The following is a 17,544-nucleotide window of genomic DNA, read 5'->3' on the forward strand; positions in this document are numbered from 1 at the left end:
GGGAACGGGAAACTCCGCCAGTGGCTGATCGACCAGATCGACAGCGGCAAGTACCCGGGGCTGGTGTGGGAGAACGAGGAGAAGAGCATCTTCCGCATCCCCTGGAAGCACGCGGGCAAGCAGGACTACAACCGCGAGGAGGACGCCGCGCTCTTCAAGGTCACCGTCACTCGGGGAGCCCTCGGGAGGGCAGGGGCGAGAGCCCCACAGAGCCCGGCTGGTCCCTGGCCCCGACCCTGCCGCGCGCCAGGCCCGCGCCCCACGCGCGTGGCCGTTCTCGAAGGGACCCGACCACAACGGGGCGCGCGCGACGGGGTGACCCCCTCCGCAGGGCGGGCGGCCGGGAGAGAGCCTCAGGTGGCAGAAGGGGAGGAGGTTCCAACCTCTCGGGGGGGTTGCACAGACCGGGAACCGAGCAGCACCCGGGGAGTCAGAGGGCTCCGAAAGCAGGGGAAGCCCTGGAGGATGAGCGGGGATGCGGTTCCCTCACAGCCTGTTAGATCCCGCTCTGCCGCCTCCTGTCCACGTGTGTCTGTCTTTTTCTGTATGCGTGGGTGTTGTGCTCCAGTCTCTCTCTCTCTCACTGTCTTTCTTTCTCTGTTTTGCAGTTTTTCTCTGAGTCTCTCTGGATTTTTCCCCTTTGGTTCCATCTCTCTTCTCTCCCATTCTAGCTCTCTTTGGGCACTTCCATTTCCATCTCTCTGTGTCTCTGCCTGTCCAACTCTCTCTTTCCAAGTCTCTCTGGAAATCTCTCTCTCTCTCTTTCTCTCTCGTCTCTTGACTTCTGGGCCTTCCTCTTGATCTTTCTCTCTCCCTTGCCCACTTTCTGCGCGTGTCCCTGTCGTGAGTGCTTTCCCTAGAGCAGTTTACCCAGGGAACTGTGTGCTGTGGCCCAGCCCCCACCTGTGGGCAGAGCGGGGCAAGGGGACTTCCTCTGGGAATTTGCTTTCAGAGTACCTCAGATTGTGTGGCCGTGCACGTATTCTCTGTGGGCAGCTGCGCACCCCACAGCTCTGTCCCTCGTCACAGTCCAACTCACTCCAGACATGGGGTGGGTAGAGCCCGCTCTAGGGGCCTCCGCATTTCACCCCACCTTTTATGAATACCCAGAAAAAGTTCTAACCACTCACCCTCAAGTTAGCAACGATAAGGTGCAAGGTGAAAAAGATTTTACCCAGAGGACACCTGGTATCTTTCTGTCTCACGTTTTTAGCAACAGGGTAAATCTGAAGCACATAAGCACCCTTCTTTCTTTTAATAACACAATTCCCAGGTTCTTTTTTTTTTTTTTTTTTTTTTTTTTAACAGGACTTGTATTTTGACTTTTTGTTCCCTTCATTCTTTTCTTCCAGGCTTGGGCACTATTTAAAGGAAAGTTCCGGGAAGGCATCGATAAGCCGGACCCTCCCACCTGGAAGACACGTTTACGATGTGCTCTGAACAAGAGCAATGACTTTGAGGAGCTGGTTGAGAGGAGCCAGCTGGACATCTCAGACCCTTACAAGGTGTACAGGATCGTTCCTGAGGGAGCCAAGAAAGGTAGGCGCTCTCCTGCATTCGAGTCACAGAATAGAGGCAGCTGATACTTGTCCCTTGATTTCAATCTGGAGGCCACTTTCCATTTTTGCTTTTGTAGAGCCAGCCTGCCTTCTGCCTCATGTTCAAGGCCAGCAGGCTTCTTGCCCAAGTTGTAGTCTGGGTCATAAGCTGAAATTCTTGTGGTATTAGGGTAGGCTGATTTCTCACACTCCGAGCCTTTGTGTGCGTGTGTGTGCATTGAGTGTGTGTTTTACAGTTCGTAAGTTCTATTAAGGTATGGGCCAGATTTCCAAACAAAAACTAGTAAAGTTGTTAAGTCTTTCCTTATCTGCCAGTCTTAGTAACAGTTTTGTAGAAGGAAAGCATACATTCGTGTATTGTTACTATTTATAATAAAAAAAAAAGGTCAACTTTTAGAGTGTGATATGGTCAGCTGGGGGGCTTATTAAAATTCAGATTCCTGGGCCCCTCTTTCCACAATTCTGGCCAGTGTGTCTAGAGTAAAGGAAGGAATCTGCATTTTAAACAAGTCATATAGGCGACCTCACTTGGGAAGCATCTTGCTGTGGTCACAAGGCACATTCACACACAGCATTTCACCTGCTTCTCTACCTGTCTTGCACAAGGCAGACATTGTAGAACTCAGTTTAATGGTGTGATAAATAACTGCCTGAGGGAGTTGCAAAAATGCCTTATTTGTCAGCAGCACGCTATGCATTCTAAGAATCAAACCCTCAGGTATTTTTTTTTATCCTTGACATTTAGTTAAGTCAGTTCCTTTTTTCACTCTGTGCCATTTCCATCTTCCCCAAACATGCAGGAGCAAAGCAGCTTACTCTGGAGGACCCACAGATGACCATGAGCCACCCCTTCACCATGACGGGCCCTTACGCCTCACTCCCAGCCCAGGTATGGTGAGGGTGCTGGACTTCCAGAAGGCCAGGCTGGTCTGTGTGAGGCCACACAGCAGGAGAACACACAAATTCAGCACAAGTTGGGATTTGCTGCAACTAGCCCAACAGCCAACCCAAATCCCTGGTCACAGAATCAGTGTCTCACTTTCCATGTGGCATTGCTGTTGGTGTGGGTTAAGTCAGGGAGCAAGTGTCTGCCTGTTGGAATATGCTTCTTTTACTGATTCTCGCTTCTACTGGGAAATAGACCTTTTGTGGAAGTCGGAGATTTTGGAAGTAGTGCTTTATCATGTGAAACCGCAGAGCAGCTGATCTCTTCAGGCTTTCCTGATGTGAATTACAGCTCTGTCTTATTCACTTTGGTGGGTAAAAGAAGGCAAACTTCCCTGCAGTACTTTTGGTGCCAGGTTTTACCATATGATGAAGCTTCACATAAAGCGTTACTCTGCAACACTGTCTCCATTGTGCTTCCGATCCTCTGTGGCTAGTTTCCACCTAGTGTGACACGCCACTCACTCCAGCCTTTTCAGAGGATAAAATGATTTGGCTGCCAGCCAAATAGGGATTCCCTCAGGAGTTTGGGAGGCTATAAAGGTGCCCCTGCCCCTGCCAGTGCTTTTCATCTGAGCTCCTCCTGTGTTCCTTCAGCAGGTTCACAACTACATGATGCCACCCCACGACAGAAGCTGGAGGGATTATGTTCCCGACCAGCCACACCCGGAAATCCCGTACCAATGTCCTGTGACCTTCGGACCCCGCAGCCACCACTGGCAAGGCCCAGCTTGTGAGAATGGTAAGGAGGGTGCCAGAAGAATCATTTTCGTTATCATTCTGAAAGTGATCCAGAAGCACTGACCTGCCTGCGGTGGTGAGTCCTGGTCTGCCTTCCTGGACGGTGCCACCACTCTTTCCCCTACTCAGAGGCTGCTGGAAAGAGCTCGTGTGCAGTGAAGGGGAGAGGGAGGGTGTTCTCTGTCCTGCAGGATGGCGAGGTCTGCAGAGCCAGGCTTACTCTCAGAACCCTTGCTAGGCCCTGCCCTGCAAAGGGCCCTATCTCACCACAGACATCATTCCAGGCAGCTAGAAATGGCCCCATCTTTTAGTAGAGGAGATCAAGGGAGTTCACAGGATGCAAGTAACATGCCTAAGCTATCCAGTGAGAGTGAAGGGCTGGGCTGCAATGCCAGATCCCTAAAGCTATGCCCAGCCTTCCACTGCACACCAGGGCGAGGCAGGCGTCAAGCCAGTTGTCTGTTTTTTTCATGTTGTCTGGTGAACGGTTAAGATTTTTCATCCTCTCCGAGTAATCCTAAGCATCATTTGTAGTCTTAGGCAAAAAGCAATGGATTTTGGCTTTCTTCCTTCCTGGGTTGTCCCTGAATGCTGAGCAAGGGCCACACGATGTCACTGATATGTGTGTGCCTGCCCATCTGCGAAGTGGGCACTCTACAGCTATGCCCAGGCCCTCCCTCTGCAGGGACCAGGAGATTATCGGCTACTGTATTTCTCTGAAATAGTGGTGTGTCCACAGTAGTTGTTCTTGGTATTACAGGTGATAACGAGAATGAAGAATAAACACCATGAAAAACACATAAACCATCTCCACAGGTGCCTGGCTAGTTCTGGGTCCCAAGGAGACCTGCTCATTCTGGATCAGATGTGGTCCCACACCTCACCAGTTCCTCAGACATCAAGTGACATCTCTCAGCAGAAGCACTAATTAGCTAGGTGCAGAGAGAATCTCACAAGGTGTGTTCAGGGCAGCAAGACACAAGCTTTTAGGACTTCTGAGAGTTATTTAAACAGAAGTCCTGAGACAGGACCATACACTGATCCTTTTGTGTGTTCTAGGATTATCTGCTTCCTCACAATTCAGTCAGCCCCTGTCTCTAGTCAGACTCAGGCTGTTACTGGGTCTGGTGCTGAGGAAGTACACTGTTACTGAATGTTGGTACTGAGTGACATGTTTACAGAAAAACTCAGAATTCATTCTATTAGCTCGTCAAGAGTGGTTTACGACAAAGGTTGGTTTTCCATATAGTAGTGGAGAAATCAGCTGATGTTAACCTAGATTCTGAAATTCAGGCTAGTGTCAAGTGCACCAGGCCTTGCTGAACTAATAGCCAGAGCAAAGAGGCATGCTCTGAGCTGTGCAGAGGGACGGGACAGGTGTAGACATTTTGCAGCACAGGCAATGCTAAATGAAACACCAGCAAAATTAGACCCTGTTACATATTCTTTTTCTGCTCATGTTTAATGCAACACAGCGACTGTGCTGCTGAGAAGCATGGTTCAGCTTTTTCCTGAACCAGAAATAACAAGTAAAACAAATGTGGACTGAACAATTTGTTCATTTCAGTCGGACTCTCTGGTGTCAGAACTCAGCACATAGACCTGAGCTCTCAGCTCTGCTGTGAACTTGCTGTGTGAAGACGGGCAAATCACTTCATCTCTTGCTGGGCCTCAGTTTCCCTGTTTGGAGAGAGAGCTCTGAGTTTCCTTCCAAAACTGTGCAGTGGCTCCTTCCTCCTTCCACCTTGGTTTTCCCACCGGACATCGGCTTGCCTTTAGCTCACAAGAACATGCCCCGCCAGTCGGGTAGTGCTGGGCGTGGGTTGGAAGGTGGGCGGGGCACTGGCCCTTCCTTCCGAGGCTTATGCAGCCCCAGGCAGCCTCCCAGTGGCCTGTGTTTAGACATCATCTGATTTTTATTTGAAATGCAGGTTGCCAGGTAACAGGAACCTTTTATGCTTGTGCCCCACCCGAGTCCCAGGCTCCTGGAATCCCCATAGAGCCAAGCATAAGGTCTGCCGAAGCCCTGGCGCTCTCAGGTGAGTGCAGCATGCGGTTCTGGAGGCACGTGGGAGGCTGGCCTCTCCCTTCACCTTGGGTTACATTTGATGGGGATTTCATTCAGCGGCTTTGCTCTCCCTGGGTAGACGCATCCTGTCACCCACCTTGTGTGGCTACCATAGTGAATAAGGATCACCATTAAAAACAGCCTGAGAAGGCAGACTGTTGTTCTGTTGACAGATACAACACGGGTTTGATGGAGGCATTTTAACTTGCACACTGGCACCTGTTAGAATTTTCAGGCACGCACAGACGCTCTGGTTTCCTTCACCAAGGCCCCTCGTCGGCCAACATCCTCACAACGTAGAATAACTTCTTAGGAAAGGAGAAGAGCTCCACATTTTGAGAAGCTGATTGTTCTCATAATTTAGCCATACACAGGTCTTCCTCATCTGCTTGAAGGGGAAGGTGTTTCTGGCCCCTTGCCTCCATATGTCCATATGCCTAAAAGTAATGTAGATTTTGCTTTTCCTCTGAACTTTGATATGACTTACAAGCAAATATGGCCTCAGTCCTATCTTTAAGTTCCAATCCTAAAAGAATCTCTGCCCCACTGCAATCTTATCTGTTTTCAGGAAGGCACCTCGAGAAGTATATGTGGTATATGTGTATTTATGTTTTAAATAAAACTAGGGATTTTTGAAATGGAAGTTGTATTTATGTTCAAAATGAATAGCTTAAGCTTTGGAATTCTCACCTGGCCCCCTGGCCTCTGTGAAAATCAGCAACAGATAACATAAACCAGATTCTGGAGTTTCAGGGAGAGAGCTGCGGAGCTTTTCTTGCTCACAGGGGAGCAGGAGTTTCACCTCCCTGTTGTCCTCAGTTCTGAAGTTCTGGATGAGGCATGTGCTTTTCTTCTGACATGCTCACGAGTAACCGAGATGTCTGCTAGGAGGCTCTTCTAGGCAAGAAGCTCGTGTTTGTTTTTAGAAACTTTCTAACCCTTTTCTTGAGCATCTAAAACTTGTGTGGGTGCCTGAAGAGTAGGAAATAAACAGTTATTTATATCACTGCAACCGCGTGATTTCTGATGACATTAAATGAAATGAAACCTGCCCTGCGAGTCACCTCGATGGCCAACACCCACTCTCATGGGGTGTGCCTCTGACGCTCTCAGGAGCACCGGAACAGAGGATGGAGACAGTGGTGTGGGTTCAGTCTCAAAACCTGCCATTGAGGGATAAGAGGGTTTTGTGGGTTTCTTTTTTGTATGCATAATACAGATTATCAATTACCTTGAGCACATGTCTTAGAGAGCTGTAATTCCAGTTCATTCTGAATCCCATGCAGTCACCTGCAGGTAGCCATCTCCTTTCTATGCTGTCATGTTGCATTTCAGCTAAGGAGCCCTTTGCAAGCCTAGCTGGGTCCTTTCGGTCTGTGGGTGATATTTTGAAAAGGTTTCTAAAATCAGTCAAATTTTTGTTAATGAATTAATCTTGTTGAAAGTTTTAGAAAGCACAGTTTTAGAATTATTTTCAAGCCTAGTGGGATTTCAGCAGACTTTAACTGTTGGTCCTAACAACGTTTTACTCACTGATGTATTTTTTCCACAAGAATTAATTTTATGATAAAAGCAGCACATAACCAGTGTTAAAAATCAGAAAAATAAAAATGGAAAAATAAAAACATCACATTCCACCACCCAGCAATCAATCACTATTAAGGTCTTACCCTTACACACACGCACGCATGTGCGCGCACGCACACACACACACACACACACACCTATATATGTTTATGATTTTTTTTTTAACCTAAAGGATCTGTGGCCATGGACTCGTTTTTGGAGGGGAGGGGAGCATGTCTTTCATTAATTTTCTGCAAAAATATGTTTAACTGTGATATTGATAGAATAGTTTCATATATGTGGATATACTTGCTTTTTTCCTGAAACACCATTATATTTTTTGGTGGTAGAAATTAAACTTCAGGTACACCTTTTCCAAAACCAAAGTTGATCTGTTAAAAGATGAATTCTCATTCAATGACACGACTTAGTATTTTGACTACTGTCATCCCCATCATCAAAAAGATGATGTAGTCAGTACTTAATAGAGATGCTCTGTAATACGAGTTAAACATATTTTGCAGATAATTAATGAAAGATATGCTTCCCCCCGCCCCCCATAAAAAGAGTCCGTCATCACATAAATTTGGAAAATGCTGTGTTAGACCAAGTAAATAGGTTTCTTTTCATGGGACGTCTCTAAGAGCTGAGTGCGCACTCTCTGTGAGTCCCCGGCAGGACATATGGTCGCACAGCATTTCCTGGACTTACTTGAATGTTTTTTTTTCTCATGGAGCATCCTGAGACACAGGGTTCCACCAAATGCATTTGGCTCTGGTAGAGTGATTTGGTATCTGGCAGTGTCCTTTGTCCCTTGGCCCTGACTCAGGAGCTGTGTGTTTCCAGACTGCCGGCTGCACATCTGCCTGTACTACCGGGAGATCCTGGTGAAGGAGGTGACCACATCCAGCCCCGAGGGCTGCCGGATCTCCCACGGACACACCTACGATGCCAGCAACCTGGACCAGGTCCTGTTTCCCTACCCAGAGGACAATGGCCAGAGGAAAAACATTGAGAAGCTGCTGAGCCACCTGGAGAGGGGCGTGGTCCTCTGGATGGCCCCCGATGGGCTTTATGCCAAAAGACTGTGCCAGAGCAGGATCTACTGGGATGGGCCCCTGGCACTGTGCAGCGACCGGCCCAACAAACTGGAGAGAGACCAGACCTGCAAGCTCTTTGACACGCAGCAGTTTTTATCAGGTGACACCCCTCCCTATCTGTTAGAATGGAGGTGGTGAGGGTGTGCTCGATGGGGTGTCAGAGTGACAGGGTCCCTGCTACCCTATACAGAGGTCTTCCTCCTGTTAACCCTGAGCCCACTGGGTTCGCTCCCAGCATAAGCTTCCTGTCTGGTTCAGGACTCACCTGTTTGTGTCAACGGCTCCCGTCCGTCTGTCAGTAGAGGGTCACGAGGAGGTCCCGATGGGATGGGCCAGGCTGGACTGTGGCTCAGTCTGACATCTTGAAATTCTGATTTTCAGCAGTCATCTCTTCACAGGGCTCCATGCGGTTGGCAGCATGATCTCAGCCATCGTGTCTGCTGATGTTTCAGCTCTTTTCAGGTTCCTAGAAAAATCGTAAAGGTTAGGCTATATTGTTAACCTTCTTAGTTATGAGATGTGTCATCCCCGAGCAGACGCTGCTCCGCACGTGGGGCCAGGGTGAGAGTGTGCTGAACTGATTCTGCAAAGGGGACATGGCGAGAGGGCTTTGAGTTATCTCTGTAACATGAATGGTCCTAATCATATTTTCCAGAACCAATACATTTTGGTTTTTAGTTTTGATTTCATGATGATTAAATCAGCCCTGGGCTGGCTTTTGTGCAAGCTCTGGCCGTGTCATGGCCGAGGCTTCACCCAGTGTAGACTATTGTCTAGACTGAGGACATCTCCTCCACAGTGAATGAAGCGGCTGCTCTATCTGCCAGCGAACTGCCAGCTCCTCCTGGACCTTTGCCTACACCTAGTCTTTCCTAAGTGTCCCCTTCAGAGCTCCCTGTGTTCTTGGTTTTTCACGTGCCTTTCCTTTTCCTGGATGTGCTTCTTCATTCAGTTCATTTAAACTAAAACGATGAGGCATCGGTGTCCTCTGGCACTGTTGACTCCCACTCAGCCTTTCTGGCTTAAGTGCCCAAATTTGCATAAGCTCATCCAAATTCGTTCATTTAAACTAAAACGATGAGGCATCCGTGTCCTCTGGCACCGTTGACTCCCACTCAGCCTTTCTGGCTTAAGTGCCCAAATTTGCATAAGCTCATCCAAATTCTCTTTTGGTGCCATAAACAAATATGTCCCTAGATAACTACCTGCCCACAGAAGGAGGAGATGTATCTTTGGCCTCCAAGGCAGAAGCAGGTGAGGTGAGCGTGTGGGGCTGGGCACCCCTTGGGAGAGCAGTGGGACCTCGGCCAGGACTGTCCTGTCAGTCTTGGGGCCAGGCATGGTGCTCTGGGTGGGTGCAGAGGAAGAGCCAAGAGCCACTGAGGGGCACGCCATGTGCACCTCCTGTGTCTTCCTTGAGAGGTGAAAGAGATCGCCTGTCCCTGGAAGGCTGGAGCCCAGCGGGACTGGGGCCCTCAGAGGGTGTGGACCTTTGCATCTCTGGATTCAGCAGATACCATGGGGCGAGGGCTTTCTAATTAAGGCATCCCGGAAAAATGGCACTTGCTTCTCTGTGCTACTCTTGCCATGCATGGTTTAGGAAAGTAGAATCCCCGCTGTGACAAAGCCATAAGGAACACTTAGAGAGACGCAGGAAGCAGGTGCCGGCGACATCCTCAGACTGCAAATTCATGTGCCTACAATTTCGTATTGTCTTCGAGCAAGGACTGTGTTTTTTCCTAGTAGCGGGGAGCTGTGCTCACCGAGGTTGGTGGAGGGTGCTGGGAATGTAAGGGCTGTAGCTGTGTAGACCAGCGTCTGCACAGTGAAGTCTTCCCGCCACAGGTTCTCATGTGATGGTGCACGAGACTCATCCATTCACAGAACTGTGCCACCGCGCCACTCTGACTAGCTTGTGTAGGTGTAGTCTCAGACCTCGGCAGGGTGAATGCATTTTACACATTCTGACTAAGTCGGTTGGGTTTGATTTGAATTCTGGAAGAAAATAAAAAAGAGCAGGAAGTCAAAGAGGCCTGTGAGTTAGCCAGAAACTTCTCTTCAGTTGAAGACAAGAGTGGAAATCTCTGATATCTACCTGTTCAGGATCTGTACACCACTAGGGACAGCCCCAAGGCCTGGCGAGTGTGGTATCTGGTAAGGGGGATCAGCACGGCTGTTCTGCAGAAGCTCCAGCAGCTCCTGTGCACACGTGCTGCTTCTGCGTACACCACTAGGGACAGCCCCAAGGCCTGGCGAGTGTGGTATCTGGTAAGGAGGATCAGCACGGCTGTTCTGCAGAAGCTCCAGCAGCTCCTGTGCACACGTGCTGCTTCTGCGGAGGCGACGTGTGGCCCTGGCTGTGGGCCTGAGTCACCGGAGGGTGGGTGTGGGGCGCGGCTGGTGTCAGGGAGCGGCGCATCTTGGCGGCAGTGTTCCAGTCTGCTTCGCAGGACATGCACATCCACAGGGCAGGGTCAAGGTGCCCGTTGCCACCCGTGTCATCTCAAGTCATGCTTCCGTCCCGGAGGTGGGCAGGGGGTCTGCGAGGAGTGACGTGTTTTTCTGGCTCAGGCCTGGCACTGAGTAGGACACAGCCACCGGTGGCGGGGGCTCTGTCACCAGGGGGACACTAGACAGACACTCCCTGTGGTGCCTGCTGGCTCTGTGGTTGGAGGAGGAGGTTTTAGAATAATCCTGGGAGGTCAGAACATTCTGACTTTTGAGTGAAAATTTCTCCTTTGCATCAGTGGCTCCCCTGCCCTCACACAACTGTGTTTCTTTCCCTCTTTCTCCTGCCCTCTCTCCTCTCTGCTGCCCATCGCGTGCTCAGGGTCCAGTGCCGCAAAACACTGTTCTTAACACGTAGGCCATCTTTCCCTCAAGAAGTCAAGGGAAGCCAAGCCCCGTGCTGGGAAGGCCAGCACACGACCTGTCCATGCAGGGTCGTGTCGGGCTCTACCCATCAGCAGCCCCACTCGGGAGGGGAGCAGCCACCGCCCTCCGTGGTCCCCAGGGTGCGGGAAACGAGCACTCACCTCCTGTGTCTCCGGCTGCTCCATGAGGGTGGTTTCTGAGTGTGGCTTTTTCTTTGGGCATCTCCAGAGCTGCAAGCGTTTGCTCACCACAGCCGTCCCCTGCCGAGGTTCCAGGTGACTCTGTGCTTCGGAGAGGAGTTTCCAGACCCGCAGAGGCAGAGGAAGCTCATCACAGCTCATGTGAGTACTCAGTCACTCTCACCTCACTGAGCCCCCCTGTTCTTTATCAAGAGCAGAGTCCCATTTAGAGAAGTCCCAAATGAAAAGTAAATGGCAAGTGACTGGGAAAATAAATGTACTCTTAAAATAGTGAGGGAGGAAGTGTGGTCCAGCGAACAGCACAGCCCAGGGTCCTGCCTGCTGTTCCCAGCCCCAAGACCCGCTCATCACAGCACCGGGCAGAATCCTCCACACCTGGCCTTCACCTGTCCCATCTTTGTTATTTTTCAGGGAAATTGTTGTACTCCCACTGTGTAGGGATTTAAAAGGATTGATGCTAACAGTTGCCCTTTAATATTCTGCATGTCAACTATTGTTCTAAAACTGTTGTCTAGGTAAAGGATCTTCACTTAGTGGAGAAGCTTTCCCCGAATGCAGTGCCGTCCCTCACTCATGCATTGTGTAGATCCCCTCCATACGTTCCCCAGCCTCTCTTTTATTTCTGGATCTTTAGAAATTATTTAATTAACGGACATGTTATGCAGAGGAAGCTAAATCTTTCAAGGAATTCAAGTAGATGAGACCCTCCTAATATTCTCTAGCATAGTTTAAGATATGTCCAACTGTGGCAAGTGAACATCTTTTTCATAAAAAAGAAAAGGAAAGAAAGTTTATGTAGATAACATTTAGCATTAATTCAGCATAGAAAATAGAGCCTTGAGTACCTAAGATTTTTTACTTTGAAAACTTTGCATTGCTACATAACCTTCAAGAGTTATTAATGGGCCCAGATAGTAAGCAGTGCCAGGTAAAAAATTATACCCCATAATACCAAAATTCAGACCAGATCTTAGCTCTGATGATATTTCTTATTGAAAACTGAAATAGGGCTGGCCCGGTGGCGCACTGCTACAGTGCGCCGCTTGGGAGTGCGGCGGCGCTCCCGCCGAGGGTTCGGATCCCACATACAGACCGGTTCCCGCTCACTGGCTGAGCGAGGTGCGGGTGCAACACCGAGGGTTGCGATCCCGTTGCCGGTCCAGGTCCGGTACAGGCGCGACACTGAGGGTTGCGATCCGTTGCCGGACACGAAAAAAGACAAAAAGGAAAAAAAAACTGAAATAAAACACTAATCTTGAGCACACAACCTTCCCCTTCTTGATTGTAAAAACAAAAACGAATCAATAAACAAAAATGTAATCCCATAGACTTGAGAGTTTTCTCATGAATTCTTCCCTGATTGATATATAATAATCAATATCTTGTTGACAGTAGGGATTGTTAGATGACGCGATGGACTCGGCACTGATAAACAACAGTTAAGCGTTCTATCAGAAGCTTTGTATTCAGGGTTCTCTGGCTGCAGTTGCTCATGTGAGTTAGGCAGGGACGGGGTCCCCAGCAGGGCTCCCTGGGATGGTGTCGTGTGGTCTATAACAGGAAAACGTGCGTGCGTGCACCCATTAGTCCTACTCTTTTTTTTACTATGGGCTTATTTTGTTGGTGTACTTTCATAGGAGTTATGCTTATGCGGTTATAAATCAAACAACATTAAGGTTCAATTTAATAGCACAATTGATTGACTGGCAGTGTTCAGCTTGTCTCAGATGCTGTAAATTCAGGAAAAGCTGAAGGTTGGGGTTTTTTGTTTGTTTTGTTTTTTTGGTGAATGTAATCCATGCTAGTAACCAAAGTAGATAAATTTGGGACCAATGAACTTCTTTTTTTCCCACAATAGCAGTTTTGTTGTTTAATTTTTTCTTCCTTTTCATTTAATTCTAATTCTTTTAACTCGAAACCTGTGGTTTAGAATTATACAGATTACCTGGGAACTGAGTAATCTGGGAGCCCTTCCTCCCTACCAAACTGCCATTGTGGAAAAACAAATTCATTGGCCTAAATTACCCTGAATATTACCTCAGACTTTCTTTTCATTTGATTATTTTACTTGATTTGGTTCAGTCTTAGTTAAATGTAAATTTCAAGTTGCAGTTGATTTAAAAAAATATCCTCTTTAACTTTAACCCCAATTGAAACCCAGAATTAAGTAGATTCTGTTTACAGCTTGCTCTGTGTAAGGACAAACATTAGTTCTTCACATGGCTCCAAATATGAAATGTTTTGTTTCTGTTTCTGTGGCTGGCTGGTACTGAGATCCAAACCCATGACCTTGGCGTTACAAGACTGTGCTCTAAGCAACTGAGCCAAACTGGCCAGTCCAAATATGAAATGTTTTGATTGTTATGGTATGTATAACTTTGAACTTAACTTTACCGTCCCCTTAGAATTTGAGAGTTATTTGATAATGAGCCAATTACAGGATGTTAAAAGAATACCTCAGTAATATCTTCTTAAAATCTCTCGTTAAAGGTGGAACCTCTGCTAGCCAGACAACTATATTATTTTGCTCAGCAAAACAGTGGACATTTCCTGCGGGGCTACGATTTACCCGAACACATCGGCAGCCCAGAGGATTATCACAGATCTATCCGCCATTCCTCCATCCAAGAATGAAAAACGTCAAGATGAGTGATTTTGTTTCATTGTAAATAATTGACCAGGTTCATCACCTTCTTTTGCTTTTGAGGGACCCAGAAATGGGGGCCTCAGTTCCACAGTCTAATAGAATTGCAGCAAGATCAAGTGTGGAGAATCAGGTGCCCTTGATGACAGATGAGCCTGTTGCAGGAGGAATGGCCACCTTCCAGACCTGACAAGTGATCACTGCGTGCTCTGCAGACTGCTGTCGCTGTGGATAACTGTGAAGGCTGACCCGGTGTGTTGACATGTGCTTCAGTGCCGTCTTTCATTTGGCGTAGGCTAGCTCTTGCATGAAAACTGAGAAAGCTTGGCTTCAGCACTGACCGCTGACCAGGGTGAGGAAGGCACTTAGGTGTGTTGCACCATTTCTCAGGGAACGAAAGTCTGAATCAGAGACGACTCTACCCACAGAAGAGGCGTGTGAACGTGAGTAGCAGCCGTAGGTCTGTGGAAGATGCTTGCTGAGTGAAGGACACTGAATCTGTGACCGAGGTGGGCCAGGCGCCTGTGGCCTTAGGATGGCCTCTCTCCCCACCTGCCCAGGGTTCCTCCGGTGGCCCCGCTGTCCCCTCCCTCCCACCTGTCCCCCCTTGGCTTTTTCTCCTTGGCCTGCCCTGGAAGCCAGTTGGCAGACTCTTGCTGTCTTCTGGAGCCAAAAAGCATTAGGGCTGCTCTTGGGATGGACATTTTTTTCTGTTTCAGAAGAATTTTTTTGTTTCTTTGTCTTTTTCTTTCTCTTTCTTTAGAAATTATTGCTAAAACTTTTTCTTAAGGAAGAACGAAAAAGACAGAAGATCATTTTTTCTGTTTCAGAAGAATTTTTTTGTTTCTTTGTCTTTTTCTTTATCTTTCTTTAGAAATTATTGCTAAAACTTTTTCTTAAGGAAGAACGAAAAAGACAGAAGATCAACGGTCCAAGTGCTAAAGATACATTTTTAAAACTGTGTGACATTTCCCCTCTTCCGTTTGTTTTGTTTGGCCATCAGTTAGTTATCCATGGCGACACTAACGAGGAGGAGCCAGTGAGCCTGGGCTGGTGAATTCTGTGGGGACACATGGCGGCAGGCCTGGATTGATTGCAAAACTGCAGACTCGGGGGCTGTTTCTGCTTATTTTGTATATTGTATGCTTCCTCATGGCAGTAATAGTTTGACAGGGCCTTCAGTACTCAGCTCCTTCCAAATACATCTTTTTATAGAACCCAAAGATCTCCACCTGCTTAAGTAAACCTGGTCGCTTACTTTTTTGTTGTTGGTTGTGGAAAAGTACAGCTGTTCAGTTAGACCGGGGTGTTGCACTCTGGTATTTTTCTCATGCTACAGAATATTTGATACTACTTCCAGGCTCAGCAAAAACTTGATTGTTCTCAAATATATGCCATTCTTACACTAAATTTTTTAATCCATTCAACAGGCACATATTAAGTGCCTACTGTATAGCCCTTGATTACGTAGAGTACAGCGTAATTTACCAAGTTTAGTAAGCAATGAAGCATGGGAATGTTTCTTTTTTCTTATTTTTAAAAGGGGCTTTTAATACTAATATAATACTTACTACAGAAAATGTAAACAGTATAGAACAGCCAAAAGTAAAAAGCATCTCCTTTTTACCCAGCCCACATTCTCCTCCCCAGAAGTAAGCATAAGAGGCATTCAGTTTATTCCAATACATTTTCACCTTTCTGTAAATACACATGAATCTTTATTAAAAAAAAAAAAAACTTTATAGGATCATTGTGCACACACTTTTATGTGGTGCTCCTTGTATCTAACAGCGCTGGTTTACCTCGTTCTTTTTAGAGGAGTTTCTTTCTTTTTTTTTTTTTTTCTTCCCCTTTTTGTCTTTTTTCGTGACCGGTAACTTTATAGGATCATTGTGCACACACTTTTATGTGGTGCTCCTTGTATCTAACAGCGCTGGTTTACCTCGTTCTTTTTGGAGGAGTTTCTTTCTTTTTTTTTTTTTTTCTTCCCCTTTTTGTCTTTTTTCGTGACCGGTAACAGGATCGCAACCCTCGGTGTCGTGCCCATACCGCGACCGGCAATGGGATCGCAACCCTCGGTGTTGCGCCTGCACCGTGCTCAGCCAGTGAGTGGACCGGTCTCCATATGGGATCCAAACCCTCGGCGGGAGCGCCGCCACACTCCCAAGCGCCGCACTCAACTGAGTACGCCACTGGGTCGGCCCATTTTTAGAGGAGTTTCTGTAGAATTCCATTGAATGTGCCTGGTAGGATTTGAGATATTTCATTAGCTACTCCGCATGGATACATTTGAGCAGCAGATTGCCTTGTGAACTGCAGTAATTTATACATCTTATAGATGCAAAGTATTTTAGGATATATTATCCTGAGGGAAGGTGAAGACAAAATTAGGGACTGCTGTTTCACGGGCACCTCCCCCCGCCCCAGCATGTGGCCCTCTTCGCTGGACAATATTTAGCCTAACCCAGCACTTCAAAGAGGATGTCTTTGGAGTCTGTCGCAGGGTATCACGTCTTAATCCTCCAAGCAGATGCCTGATTTCACTGCTGTGTTGATTTCACTGCTGTGTGAATTCTTTTCTTTTCTTTCTTTTTCTTTCAACCTTACACTGCTTTAACAGTGGAGCTGCATTTTCTGGAAAATGCTTGCTGGCTTGGACCACTACCTCTTTTTCTTATCTTTACAACCTACATACGTTGGCTTTTTTAATTTGGAGGGGCCCAGAGTGTGTGTGAGGGAATGGAGTGCTATGGTTAACTATGAAATGATCAGGGTTAAGAATCCTCCCAGCTGTCTCAGGACGTTGAAAAGGAATGGCTTCCTCATTCCTTGTCTTGATAAAGTGGGATTTGCAAACTAAAATTTAGTTTGTCCTCAATGGAAGATGCTGTTGAAGAATTTAGGTATTTGTTATGCTAAAGAGCCTTGGATCACAGGGCAAAAACTATATAAGCCTCATGGGTGCATGTTCTTGGTTTATTCCTTGTTTCTAAGATTTCACATATTTTGTAAAACCTTGGCCAGTAATTAATGTCTTCTGTAACACTATAGAGAATCAGGTGACTAACTCATTTACAACTAAAACCTTAGAACCCTCTCAGTCCCAAGCAAAAAGGATGCTTAGTCACCCTATGGAGAACCCAGCTAGACTACTTCGGTTTGAGCTAAACAGTGGCTGCTTCACTGTGAGAAAAAAGTAAAACCCTGCAGTGGGTGAATAGCACTTCCAGTGTGTCAGCACTTACGTGTGTGTATCTAGAGTTTGCGTCAGGCCTCGGCACAGAGGAGGTTTCCTTGTCCTGCTGAGGCATCGTGTTTAAGCCCCAAGCTGGAGGACTAGGGGATCTCAAGTGCTCGCGCATCCTGCGCACCAAGGAAGGCTCTTTTTGGGGGGGCATCAGTTACTTTTTAGTAAAAGTCACATGCTTCTGCTTCCCCACAGGTGAGTGTTTTTCTGGCAGTGAAATTCCTGCCGGTCTGTGTTGTTAGGACACATCTCCCCAAATCACTTGTGGTGGCTGCACCCGTCTGCTTATTGCTGTCAGGTTTGCTACTGTGCATATTGTTTTGCAAGCCACTTCTTCACACACCCAGTCCGTGAGAGCGAGCCCTGTCCACGCAGGTGGACCTCACCCTTCCCCTGATAATTGTTCTTGAAGAGTCTGTCACACGCATGCAGTGAAGGTCAGTTTTCCTGGTGTTTATTTTCACTGCTGTGGGAACGTGCACATGAAGTGTAACCGCAGTGGCGGAGGAGAGCATGGAGGTGGGGGAGACAGAAGGGCCAGCAGGCCCGGCCTCCACCAAGGCAAAGTCCGATTTTGCTTCAGACTCTGTGAGAGGGAAG

At 47.5% G+C, this 17,544-nt stretch overlaps 1 protein-coding gene across 1 annotated transcript; it reads left to right on the forward strand.

Moving 5' to 3' along the window:
• On the forward strand, positions 1-13,702 carry IRF4 (interferon regulatory factor 4; the record flags this gene model as incomplete). Its single annotated transcript, XM_008582854.1, has 8 exons — positions 1-159; positions 1,353-1,539; positions 2,360-2,448; positions 3,105-3,246; positions 5,177-5,284; positions 7,726-8,079; positions 11,082-11,194; positions 13,544-13,702. Coding segments are annotated over 8 exons (1,296 nt in total), but the record flags the coding sequence as incomplete, so codon positions are not given.
• Between the last annotated feature and the right edge of the window lie 3,842 nt (positions 13,703-17,544).

This window comes from Galeopterus variegatus, unplaced genomic scaffold (assembly GCF_000696425.1).
Source record: "Galeopterus variegatus unplaced genomic scaffold, G_variegatus-3.0.2 Scaffold2739, whole genome shotgun sequence".
Classification (NCBI taxonomy): Eukaryota; Metazoa; Chordata; class Mammalia; order Dermoptera; family Cynocephalidae; genus Galeopterus; species Galeopterus variegatus.